Source organism: Micrasema longulum, unplaced genomic scaffold, assembly GCF_059751315.1.
Source record: "Micrasema longulum isolate JH-2025_06_02 unplaced genomic scaffold, ASM5975131v1 h1tg000923l, whole genome shotgun sequence".
Lineage (NCBI taxonomy): Eukaryota > Metazoa > Arthropoda > Insecta > Trichoptera > Brachycentridae > Micrasema > Micrasema longulum.
Genome location: NW_028278114.1, coordinates 147,653 through 161,731, shown reverse-complemented (window position 1 = coordinate 161,731; position 14,079 = coordinate 147,653). Strand labels below are relative to the sequence as shown.

Below are 14,079 nucleotides of genomic sequence, written 5' to 3'. Positions count from 1 at the left end.
GTATTAGTGTCACCGTTACCGTGTACCGAGGTGCCTCGCGTGTTCTCTGTGTCCCCACCAGCTCGCACCGTTACACCTGCGCCTTTACCCTGTGCGAGTACATCATATTCTATGTCAGTGTCACCACGTACCAATATATCTGTGCCTTTAAGCCAGCATAATAAAGGAATTCAAGTTGGTTTGCAAAAAATGCCTACAGTTAGAAGCAAATCGACTTCAACTCGTCTAGAGTACAAGACAATTGCTTGCTCACCTATAAAAAAAATTACTAAAATTAAATTTTGTAAAGAAGATTCTACATCAGTCTCTGCTGTGTCTGATGAAGAAAATGAGTCTGACAAAGAAAACATTTCAGATATGTCCATGAAATCTAGTTTAGGTTCTGAAGATCAAATTAACTTGACTTCATGTAACATGAGAGAGGGAAATGTTTTAATTTTAAAACAAAATCCTAAATTATGTTTAGGATTACCTAAAAATATGTATCACCTCATAGAATATATAACTTCTAAAGTAAATTGTGACGCTTAAGCTATTATGATTACTCTAAAAAAAATTAAACTTGGCGAGTCTTATGCTATTCTTGCTCTTCAATTTGGGATGTCCATAAGTACAATACGTCGGATATTCACAACAACTGTGAAAATTCTAGCTCCTTGCTTAAAAGAAATGATTTGTTGGCCATCTGCTGAGAAAATTAGGTACAAATTACCTATTTCATTTATATCAAGATATTCGAAAGTGCAATCAATTATTGATTGCTTTGAAATACAAATTCATAAGCCGTCAGATCCTACAAATCAAGCTTTAACTTGGTCCGAGTATAAACATACAAATACTCTTAAATACCTTTTATCTTGCACTCCTGACGGATTAATAAATTTTTTGTCTTGCGGATATGGTGGACGTGCAACGGACACTGACATAGTTGAAAATAGTGGATATATTAGTCATTTGCAACCAGGTACTCACATAATGGGTGACAGAGGATTTAAAAACATATCCAAACTTCTGGAAAGCAAGCAGTGCCAGCTCGTGCGGCCGCCCAGCGTATCTGCAGGAGTTCAGTGTACACCCCAGGAAGTGCAGCGAGCCAAGCAAATAGCTGCATTACGGATCCACGTTGAGCGTGTTATAAGTAGAATCAGAGAATTCGCAATGACACAAATGTACGCAGGTGTCCATTATAATCACATTTTTTTAATGGATGAAATTGTAATAATTGTGTGTGGACTAGTGAATTTGCAAGGAGTTTTAATAAATGAATAAATCTGCAAACATTGTATGTAAACGTAATATTACCTATTTGAAAAATAATACATAAATATAAATATACGTAATTGTATTTTTTTACATTTGAAGCAGTACATTTGTTTTTATTCAAATAGGTGCGAAGGTTTTTACGGTCACTGTTATCAATATGTTTCTTTTAGGGTGATACCGTGTGTGTTGGATTTGTTCCGACGTTTCGGCTACCATTGCAGGAGCCATCTTTAGGGTAAACTGAGTTTCAGGGAAACTGAGCTACAGTTTACCCTGAAGATGGTTCCTGCAATGGTAGCCGAAACGTCGCAACAAATCCAACACACACAGTATCACCCAAAAATGAAACATATTTTTTTTATTCATTCTTATAATTTGTTTCTAACCACTAATATTTATTTTACTACGAACTGGTTTCAAAGCTACACAAGCTTTCTTATCAAGGTTTACTAAATTAAACCCTTATAAGGAGGCTTGTGTGGCTTTGAAACTGATCAGTAATAAAATAAATATTAAGCGGTTATAAACAAAGTGCTTTTATTTTCATTTTCAATATTGTATTTATGAAAAAATATGGGATTTATGCTCTCATGGCTAAATGTTTTTTTATTTGATTAATTTTTTACTGTAACTATAATGTAACTCATAAAATAAAACCTGCGTACTAAATATATGCACATTTTATTTACATTCATACCTTAATGTTGCCTGTCTTATGTACTTTCATCATGACTTACAAGTGGGAAATTTAAAATTGAAGAAGTATAAATTTCAAGGAAATGAATCTGTTGATATGTGATTACTTGTATAATGGATGAAGCAGTAAATAAAAAAAACAAAGAAAGGTTGATTTTAACAAATTAAAAAAAAAAAGGAAATGCTTACAACGAAAAATGTTCTTTCATACAATAATAAAGTAGAAACTTTCGTTATCCATTGTACACCATATTATGTTAGTCACTTGTTAAAATAATATAATTTTACTTAAGGAGAAATGTTTAAGTTGTATTCATAAAAAAAGTTTTTATTCATAAATAAGTTTATAATAATAATTTTTTAAATATAGCTAGACACCAAAACTTTTGAGCTCTATCTATAAAACTTTTGCAGAGTGTTTCATTATAATCTACATACAATTTTGTTATGTTTTTTGTCAATTCGAAATCATGCGCAGCCACACAGAAAAGTGCTTTTTTTTATTTGCCAAATGCATTTGCAGTTGCATCTGCATCATACATCTTGCATTGGGTTCCTTCCCATGAACAAAATATCGTTTTGCAGATAACTCTGTTGAAGGGCATTTAACTTCCACTACAAAATGATCAGCTATCGCATCCGGAGAGGCTCCAAATATGGGAAGTTCCTTGGAAAGCAGGAGGCCACATTTATTAAATTTTATTTTCAAGTCCTTTTGTAAAATTTCTAAAACTTCCGCTTCGAGAAGTTGACCACGCTTCATTGCTGCAGTTTCAATTATTCTACCACCAAGAATAGTTTCGATAAGTGTCCCATCTACTGTACCGCAATTTGCAACCTCATAGAGTTTGGATGCAGTTATCCTGCCAAATCGTAGGCTATACCATAAAGCACAGTCGGCTTGGTGCAGGGTGGCATTGGCTGCCATTTTACATGATTTTTCATTCATATTTAAAACCGGCAGTAGTTTATAAAATCATCTGCAGACCAAATATCTCTTGTTTTAATAAATTCATACACAAGGTAATTAATACAATGTTTTTCAATTTCAGTGGCTGGGCTGTAGTATTTAGTTAACTGGCTGTTAAATACTCCCAGCCGAATTGTTTTATTTATAAATTCGGCAAAGAAATTGTTATCTAACGCATGGATAGCAAAATTGGGATGCGGGTCCTTTCCTATTTCTTTGGCTTTAATGAACTTTTTTGAGGTTCCAATCGCAGCCATCTTGGATTTTCTCCAATAACACTCAGTTGACGTCCTCGAGGGTTCCTCAGAACGCCTGTTGAGCCACGCTACAAATGCTAAAGCATGTTTGCATCCTCCTGTAAATTAAAAATAAACAAAATTAACACAACGAACTTTAAACAATATAACTACATTATTTAACATGAAAAATCACAAACTTTATGTTTCAAATATAAATTTTACAATGATTTTTAGTTAATAAAAATAATAATTTAGATACTGGGTTGAAAAACTGGTGTCGAGTACAATTATTAAAATCCATGTTCAAATCCAATGAATCGGGTTGTGGTCCCGTGGCTAGTGTTGCAGACTCACGGATCAGAGGTCCGAGGTTCGAGCCCCACTCTACTCCAACTTGGTTTCCATTTTCTAATAGTGAGTTATTTACAACTCGTTGAAAATGGCCATCAAAATTTAAGTATTTGGGTAAATTATAAAAACGCCAATATTTCTTTTTTATTAATAAAAAATGTTGAGAATAAATTTTACAACAGAAAATAATGAAAAATATTATCTGTGTGCATTCTTCTCTTCATGGACTTTCCTAAATATAATATGAATTACCCGCGACCTGTGTCAATAAATAGGAAATTAACCTTTTTTTGGCCTTGACTAATACAATATGTGTTGGCAAATATATACGTCGAGTCTTAGTTTGACAGTCAAGATATAGGAGTGTTTCATTTTGTAATATAATACCTTGAGAAGCTGGACAATCATGACACTGGCATGATTCAATTGTTTCTTGCACTTCATTACATATTAATGTGACTGCATAGGCTTTGGCTCGTACTTTGTGTTCCGGAGTTACACGAGCCTTTACGGTACAAATGTCGCCAGTATGTTTTACTTGGACATATCCTATCGAATTGTCACCGTAGTTTTCTCTTGTCGATCTAAAATTTTAACAAACATGTTACTACTAACTGTAAATTTAAGTAATCAATTTTAGTATTTTTAAAAGAACCCAGAGATTATAAAATATTTTTTGACATCCATATCGCGTTCACCTCGAGTAGAGAAAAACGACTTCCGGCTACCCTTCCAGGGAAATTTTTATACAAAAGTAGGTCAGTTTACTTCGTAAAACCGAAAAGAATCTTAAAAATCATTAAAAAATTCCAAACATTTCTACAAAACAAAAAAAAAACAGATTGTTGGATGACCAAAATAACAATATTCACACATTGAGGTTATGTATTCAGTCGACAAAGCTGAATTCGAAAGAATGTTTATAAAGTAATATATAAGAGCAATTTTTAACAACAAACCATACTATACAACACTATATATATAATTATATGATAAATTATAGTATTAATTTCTTACCTGAAAGCTTTAACACCTCGAATTTCGGCGCTTATAAAACTCGCGTTACTTGTAAAGTAATTAGTCATCATAAACACATCAATATGCGGTAAATTGTCAGATTGTCCTTGTACAAAGCCACTGTCCGTCATGATAAATTTAATTAATTTAGAAAAGGTTGAAAAACATAAAATAATCAAATTAATTCGATATGAAATCCGTTTTCACTTTCATCTGTCAACGTCTGGAACTGGAGAGTGGAGTGGGTAAGGGGGGGGGCTTAAGATAATATGCATAGACAACTCTCCTTATTTTTCTATCTGAGGCCTGTGGCATTACCAACATTAAAATGAATGCATTGCAAGAAATTTATAACCAACTTACGAAAGAATCGTTTTCGATGGACCTTATTTTCCAAACGAAAATAATGAATGAAAATATTCATTTTAAGAGCTTATATAAACACTAGGAGAATCTTTAAAAAATCTTTTATTTGTAGAGTAGGTTAAATCCGATATTCCTCCCGAGTGATAATACCCTATTCATTTGCTATTTGCTCCACAGTTTAGTGATCTTTGATACTTCGGTCAATTTGCACGTCTCATCTGTTTCCGGAATAACCAGAAAAATCCAGTTTACGCGAGTAAGATTTTGCATGCTAAGGGTGTTTAGAAAAAAGTATTATTATGACTAATAATTTCAAATAAACAAAATTTTTATATTTAGCTATCTGGATATTGCGCATTGGATTTTGCATACAAAGGTGTTTTTTGAATAATAAGTGAATTTTTTAAAATTTCTAAAACCTTTTTTTACTTCACCAATCTCAAAATGAGTAGAAAAAATTTGACGGATGATGTTATTGAGCAGCTTCTAAACGATACGGATATTGAAGTGTCTTCCAGTGATGACAGTGATTTAGAGTTAGAATCTTCAGATGATGTTTCTGAAACAGATGACTTTGTAATCGAAGATTACGATGAATCTGATTATTTCGACCAGGATAGTGTTAATTTAGAAGAAAACAGCCAAAATGACGGAGAAAACGTCTTCGCTTCTAAATCGGGTTACCAATGGAGCAATATTCTACCTTCTACTTCAACAACACGTTCCCTTAACATAATTAGTCCTACGTCCAAATTAACTTTTTTATTTTAATTTTGCATATTATATAAATTTTTACACGGCGTTGTTCGATTTTTGAGTTTTTATTTCTTGGTTATTTGATTTTCAAGTTTTTTAATTTCGTATTTTAGATTTTCTAAGGTCTCGAGTTTTTTTTTATTGTACTTATTTTTTTAAAAATCGATTTAGTGATTTTTCAAAGTTTTTTTGCCATGGAGTTACTGTGGAGTAATAGAAATTACTATTTTGTATTATTTTTAGTCGTCGTATTCTGTAAAATTGTATAATATATCTACCTATGTAACCGATAAAAGGAATTCGTGCAGTGTTATACTTTATTGTATTTTATTTGGGAAACATACCAACAATTTTAAACACATTAAGATTGAGCTGTGTGATTTTTTTTTCTATATTATTTTGTAAAATATTATTAGTTTTTAAAATTAATTCAAATAAATTAACAAACACGCTGTATATGGTTTACGAACTCGCTCATCCCTCTCCCGACCGCCCGCCGTACCGCCCCGCTAGCTAGTGGCGTAATTTCAATCAGTGGTATCCAAAACGTGGCAGCGGGAGGAGCGCGCTAAGAAAATAAAATTTATTAAAAATGTTCATATATTTTTTTTCTTTGGACCAATTCTTTTCAAGATACACGTTTGGACATCAAATAGAGTTGATCGAAATAGCGAAAAAGCGGTATTTGCACTAACTTTTTACTAATTGTTTGATAGTCAACCTATCAAAAGTCATCATCATCATCATCATTCTATGTCCGCTACCTAGTTGGAGCATATGGTGTTCACAAAGATCCTCCAAAAGCAAAAGAAAGAGCAAAAGTCGTACGGGTTTTGGGTATGTCATAATTCATGCTTTGGGAAAACCTCGTACGGACATTTTGCTGAGACCTCTCCTCATTGTTCGACCAAAAGCGTGTAAGTGCTTCTTTTAGGTACAGTTGTCTCATATCCAGCACCTTCATGTATTGGAACAGCTGTTTTGACGGGTATGTTGGAGGGTGCCGGAATATTATTCTCAATAATAATTTAATGATGTAATCGTATGTGTGTATATGAGTACTTACATATATATTTATATTTTTGTTTTTTATTACTTTGTTGAAACTTTTACATATTTTTGAATTTGGATTTTAGGCCAGAGCATTCTTAACAATTTTAAATCGATTGATAAGGTGGTTGATAGCTTTCCTCATAAAGGTTTGAAAAAAACAATTATTTTTTGAAAATCATTGTTCAATAAGTCAACTTATATTCACTACACATTGTCACATATATGCACACCCATACATGAATACACAATATATTTAGTAAATACACACCCTCACACAATATATTTAGTCCCCCTCCCTAACATGTACAATAATACTGATACATTGTAACAAGTAGGTACTTAGCATAAATATTATTATTGTACAGTAAAAGTTAATTGTACACATTATATATAAATGTATATATTTTTACCGACATATTGAAACCATTGTATAAATTCTATAATGTGTTAATAATGTGGTTTTATAGTACATAAATTTAGAGTTAACTCTAATGGACCGGTGAAGTTTACATATTATATTACATGCTAAGTTTATCAATAAACTATTTGAATTTTTTAAGAACAATATTGTAAGGGAAAAAAAACATAAATGAAAGTAATTAAATAATTAAAATCGAATTAAAAAAGTTATGTTAAAAGTTTCTAGTTAGTATTTACATAAATCGAAATAATATTAACATTAATAAAAAAACTTACTTAAAGTAATTAAAAAGTAAGAGTTAAAATAAAAAAAGAATAAAAAAACATGATCAAGTGCACAAACCATTTTTTTTAAAGGTAAAATATATTTACGTACCTACATATTTCAAGGGATTCAAAAAACCAATGAAAAGCAACTTAAAAAAAAAGACAGTAAGTTTAAGTTAATTTAAAAAACATCTTCAGAATTAATGTTAGGAAGATAGAAAATATCAGTCTAGTGCGTCTAGAGGGGACATGGTATGCAAGTAGATTAATTAGTTCTGGGGAATCAAATTTATTATTTACAGTTTTGTAAAGCAGGATCTGATTGAAGATATCTTTTCTGTGTTTCAATGAATCAAGGTTATGAAATTTTAAAGAAGTTAGGTATATAATTTGGAAAATACAAATGAAATTTGTATGTATATTTATATATATACACATACAAATGAAATTTGTATGTATATTTATATATATACATGATCCCGTAACTTCGAATCGATATTCGAATATTCGAATCGATACTTTAGGAATGAAATAGTTCCGCAGTCCCCATCCCCTTCTCACACACACAAATACAATTCTACTGACTATGCGATGTCGCATGGATACGCGCTGCACATGTGAAATGGGCCTTAAGTTTTATAATATCCCCCTGTTTACGATGTGATTCACACTAAGGCTGTAGTCGGGTAAAACGTTTAATTAATATTTCAATAACTATTTTTTTTTTAAAGTATTACCGAAGGCATAATTTTACGTAGAAATAAAGGAAAATGTCACAAAAATTGATGCGATTTAAAATGGTTATATTTCTTTATAAAAACAAAAAATTAAGAGTCTGCTCGGGCCACTTTCATGTTCAATTTATTATCTTTAAATCATTAAACCCAATTTTAGTTCAATACATAGATTTTATATGAGAACCCAGATATCTAAGTTTACTCTAAAGTCTAAAAGTAATTAAGTCTGAAAGTAATTATATTTTAGTTATATAAAACTTTTAAGTATATTTTAATAGAAATTCTTTTAAAAATATTGTTTAATCTAATTTTTTTTATATGTATATTACGCGATTTTTAAAAAACCTTCGTTTTAAAATGTTCGTTTTAAAACGCAAAACGGATGATTTCCTCATTTTGCGTCCATTTTACCCGACTAAAGCCTTAAGCCACATTATTCGCCTGTGGAGTTATTTCCACTAGATTTTTTTCAGGATTAGGGGTAGAGAAGAATGAAATTTTAAGACTTAATAAAAATAAAAAGCCCTTATTTTATTTCTTTTGTGCTCCGTTATAAAATTCATTATAAAATTGCGCCTCACATATTGGATATGGTTCTTACTTCTGCTACGATTGTGATTCCTAATTTTCTTTGCTCGGAGCCCGGGTACCCGGGCAAAGTGAACAATAGGATGGGTTTTATTATAATTTTTACTATACTTTAAATTCTAATTAATATTACTTTTTCATTACCTTACTTTTGTAGATCAATAATTTTGCCAACATTATATTTTATAAAGTTTTTATTTAATGCAAGCATTGATTTTTTTATTTAATATCTCCCTTAACACATCCGCTTTGCCTGGGTTTCCCGTACTAGGCAAAGCTTGAAAATATTATTTTTTTTGCTTCTTCACAAACATTAGCGGATAGAAGAATTTAATGAAAATAGTTGTTCAAATATAGGCAGAATGGTGAATGTTACACAGTGTGTAAAGTGGCCACTTTAACATAGACTAAACTTCTGTCACCTGGGTGAGATTCATCCGCCATGCCTTGATTTCTATATTCCCTTTTAAAAAATGTTTTCTTTCGCTGTTGCAACAAATTTAGTTCTAAATAACTCCCTAGGGAGGAAATCCAGCCTGTCTGCAAAAATTTGGACATACTCCGAACATTATTAAAATTAATATCTCCCACTCGCTCCCCCGACTTTTCCAGCATCGGCCTTAGCGCTGTATTTTAGAGCGCATTGATATAATTCAGTAAGGTGTGTCGTTACATAAATACCTAATTTCATTAGTAATCTCCACGGGAAACCGACCTATCGAAACAGCTCAAAGGCAATTATACTTAATCGCTGAAAAACTTAAATTACCGTTTCACGTTTGTTCTAATGAGAATACGTATATCGTGAAATAGGCCTAATTAATAATAATACATTATTTTTCACTAAATAAAAAAAACGGTACGTAATAATCGAATAATACCACTTTGGATGTTTGTAGTGCTAACTCTGCGAAACATTGTTTCTATCAGAGGCGCGGTTCCTTAGTATGCGCATAAGTGCAGTGCACTATCAAGTAAAAATTTGTGTAAATAAATGAGTAATTTTATTGCTAGTAAAAACATGTTTTAAGTAGGTAGAAAGAAACAGGGATTCGTTGCAATATTATACACGTAAATATTCAATACTAGCGCCAAAAGATCTAGCGGACGATTTTCTCATCTTGTCTACGCATGCGCAATCGTCCCAGTGCATTTTCTGTTTTGCACAATCTTTTATCCTGAATTTGTAAGACATATATCAAATCTCCTAAAATCGTCATTTGAGTGAGACAGACAATGCTTCATACCGATGAATTGTGCGTTAGAGGGAGAAGATAGTATACATATTCCGGGCGTTGCCGACGCATGCGCAGATTTGAAGTTTGTTTGTAATGGCACTTTGAACATGCGTAATGACATGATATTAGTACGAATTTAGTTAACTATAACGTGCGTATTATGTTGGGTACATTTAGCGTTTCTGGTTCTGAAGCGCGGGCTGTCATACTATTGCTCGTTCATCACGTCAGACAGATCATATTATTATAATATTATTGAACTTAATAATATTCAAGTTGACAAAATGTAAAGAAATGCAATACTAATGTTTTCGGTCAGGAGCCGCCACTGGTTTCTTTTTATAATATTTTTGAGAAATCATTTTGATAATATATGTGTAGATAAGTCAATTCGTCAATATACGTATAATGAGTTAGAAACTACCTTAAATATATCTTCTCTTCAAGAACGTCGAAATAAATCCGACCTTCCTGTCCTATTTAATATTCTCAACTCACTATTTGATGCGCCTGAACTACCGAGCTCAGTAAAATTAAATATCACAACTAGAAACCTCAGACAAAGCTTACTCTTTTATACCGATAACCATAGAACTAACAATGGTTTTTATTCCTTTGTGCCCAGAATTCTTAGGTCTGCCAACAAACATACCAGTCTTCATTTCTTTGATAAAAAGTTGTCTTCTTTCATACGATAACTGAATCAAATTCAATTATAAACACCTCTCTCCCGCTTCCACTCCCACCAAGTTTACCAAATATCATTGTGTCTTTCTACTTTCCTTTATAATAATTTTCTATGAATAAATATGTCCTTTTAAATGCCCATTGGGCGTATGTATAAATAAATAACTGTGAATTTTTTGGGATAGATCTTCCGGCTTTTTGTAGATCTCTTCGCTATAAAATAGTGTAAGATGAAAATGAATTGGCATGGTTAAGCTCGAAGTCCTATATGTTAATTGTGTTTTATAATTATATTTTTTGTCTGCTACAATTTATGTTATTTTTGTTCAGTTTCTTGTACATACGTTTATATATGTAACTGTAGTAATTGGCTTAGGCCGTATATATGTATAACAAATAAATAAGTTAACTTACCACTTTATCCATTTACACAACTTACTAGTTTTGGCAATAACACGTTGCCTCTTCGGGGTTATTTAGCATTAAAACACAAACTGAGTGAAAAAGAGAAATAAAACATTTTTGGAAAAATCTGAGCATTTACAGGACTTATGACCTGTTATTGACTGGTTTTACACACTGCGTAACATTCACCATTTAGCCCATGTTTGAAAATACACTTTTCCCCAAATCTTCCATCTATTGTTTTTTGTGAAGTTAAAGGGCTGAAACTATCATTTACACCGTGTATAAGGTCATCAATTAATAAGCCTTGTAAATGCCTAGACTTCCATGGTTTTAGTCATTTTTTTACACGGCGAGCAATATTTACTATTCCGCTTGCGTTCGAACATTCATATTTCTTGCGTCCGTTGATTTTCGTGAAGGTTTAAAGTCCAAATAAAGTTTTTTTATTGTTATTATTTTAATTGTAATGATTTTTTATGTTAATGCTATTAATCCTTTTTTACTATGTCCCTAAATCAATATATTTATTCCAAGCGCCAACGCATTATGGCATGGCGTCGGGTTCATAATATTAAATATGATATTCATTTAGTTATGGCCCAACAACTCATGTAAATTAGTTTGGATGCTACAAATGTTGGACTTTGGGTCAATCTACACTGACAGCCTGGAAATTAACTGGCTCATTTCGTTTCTTTTGTAAAACCCCGAATACTAACATTGCCATCATTCTTCTTCTTCTTCTTCTTCTTCTTCTTCTTCTTCTTCTTCTTCTTCTTCTTCTTCTTCTTCTTCTTCTTCTTCTTCTTCTTCTTCTTCTTCTTCTTCTTCTTCTTCTTCTTCTTCTTCTTCTTCTTCTTCTTCTTCTTCTTCTTCTTCTTCTTCTTCAGCCTTTTTTTCTCCACTGCAGAATAAAGGCCTCTTTCTATCCTATCCTATCACCCGCTTTTATCATCCGTGTTTTACCGGCTATCGAGGTAATGTCACCGACCCATCTTTTTGTGGCCTTCCAATGCTTCGTTTGTTTACCCATGGTCTCCACCATATTATTCTCGGTGTCTACCTGCCATCATTTTGCATCGCCATGTCTAGTGTCCTGCCCGATGCCACTTTAATTTTGCTGCACGATCCATGATATCTACGACTCCAGTAGCTCAATCACAAATGGCTATCGACGTGCTAATAAGCGACGTGATAAAATTTTCTCACCGTGGTTGTTTGTCGAATGCGCGATCACAATGGAACACCCGTGAAAGTTATCGATCGATCCTGCTGCGCAATCACATTTTTGAATTTCACCGGTGTAAATATGGAAAATATTCCAAACCAGTAAAGTAAAATAATTTAGTTTTATAAACATTTATTTATTCATGCTATTTATTGCATTTAGAAGGTGAGAAAAACAAAAATCAAACCGACTTTCGCGTTGACTTAAGCATGTTCATTATTGTTCATTGTGATCGCTCAAATGCTTAGCATGTTTTAAAGCACGTCTATAATCATTTGTGATTGCGCCGCTGCGCTGGGCTGGTATTCCGAACGCATTTATAGCGCGCTATAACGCGTATTTAGTACGTAAAAACACACTATACCGCATATTTAGTACGTAAAAACGCACTATACCGCACTATAATTGCGCTCGAAATACCAGCCCAGTTCATTGTCTTATTTCTCATTTTTTTATTATGTCTCTTAGACATACACCCAGCATCTGTCTTTCCATCAATCATTGCGTGCATTTTAGTTTCTGGAGACTTTTCTGTGTCACAGACATGGTTTCTAGTCCGAATGTCATCACCGGCAATATGCACGAGTTATGGGACAGGACTTTTAGTCCCATGGAGTTGGGACTTGTGTCTCAAATAATGTGCAATAAACCAATGTATGGAAATAAATAAATAGACTTGTCTTTTTAAGGATACTGGGACTTGTTTTTTTTCAAAAATATCCTCCTTCGTTATTACTAACTTTTACGGTCAATTTTTAGAGGATTCATATCTGAGGTAATGAATAAAAAAATTGTTAACATTATGGATATCTACATTCAAAAATCTTATTCTTCTGAGTAAAAGAGGTTCTAAGATCTGAGTGACAGTAAACTAATTATTATATATACTAAAAAAATATGAGGTCTGAGAGAACTGTTCCTCCATCTCTAGGGTGGAAATTCAGTCTACAAGCATTTCAACATACTTAAAATATTGTATTTGAATTTATCTCCACAATCTTCACTGAACTTAAAAAGTATTGTTTACACGCGAGCCATTCCATTTCATATACTCGTAATTTTTTTAAAAGGGAATAACCCGCTAAGTCTCTTTTTAGAGTATTGGATATGGAAGGAGGTTATGTCAAATATACGACAACAACTAGACCAATTGAGAAAAAATCTTTCTTGTATTTTTTTTCTCGCAACTGACGGGAATCGAACCCGCGATGCCAGCACAGTTGGCCGCCTAACCAACTGCGCCACGGCGCCTGTCATATAATGTATTATCAATAAGCTTCACACGCAGCTCAATGTAAAATAAATGGCTGAAAGTGACCTTCAGTTAACCCTAAATGAATATTACCTAAATTTGACCCCCGTACTAAGGTCAATCCTGAACTAGACTCCTAATGTTTTTTACGGTTTAAGGTTTAGTTCTCGGTCGAGGCTGGACGGGATCCCATAATGACATAATTAAATAATGTAAATTCAGAAACAATAATACCACGCTGCGAAAAGCCATATTTCATCACCCCGTATGAATAGCGCCGTATAAAATTTTAAACGGAGTTAATGAAATGAAGAAGATACAGGGTGTGTATAATATTTCGTGTAAAACCCAGATGAAATTGCTTGTTTGTTTATTAGGGGTATAAATACAGAAGAAGGATAGTGAAAAACACCTTGAAAAATAAATGTTAGTCACAGTGGAGTCCTGGTACTGACTAATGTATGTAATCGAAAAACAAGGATGGATGTCGGCTGAGTGCTGCCAAAATGCGATCATTATTATTATGATTATGGATAACTTATA

The 14,079-nt window shown here is 32.7% G+C and overlaps 1 protein-coding gene across 1 annotated transcript; it reads right to left on the bottom strand.

The window, feature by feature from the left end:
- Positions 1 to 2,282: 2,282 nt before the first annotated feature.
- LOC148278154 (uncharacterized) lies at positions 2,283 to 4,852 on the bottom strand. The gene is made up of 3 exons (XM_088231825.1): positions 4,537 to 4,852; positions 3,907 to 4,103; positions 2,283 to 3,284 (listed from the first exon to the last, which is right to left on the bottom strand). Exons 1-3 carry the CDS (start codon positions 4,665 to 4,667, stop codon positions 2,911 to 2,913), a joined length of 702 nt encoding a protein of 233 aa, XP_088087951.1. The 5' UTR covers positions 4,668 to 4,852; the 3' UTR covers positions 2,283 to 2,910.
- Between the last annotated feature and the right edge of the window lie 9,227 nt (positions 4,853 to 14,079).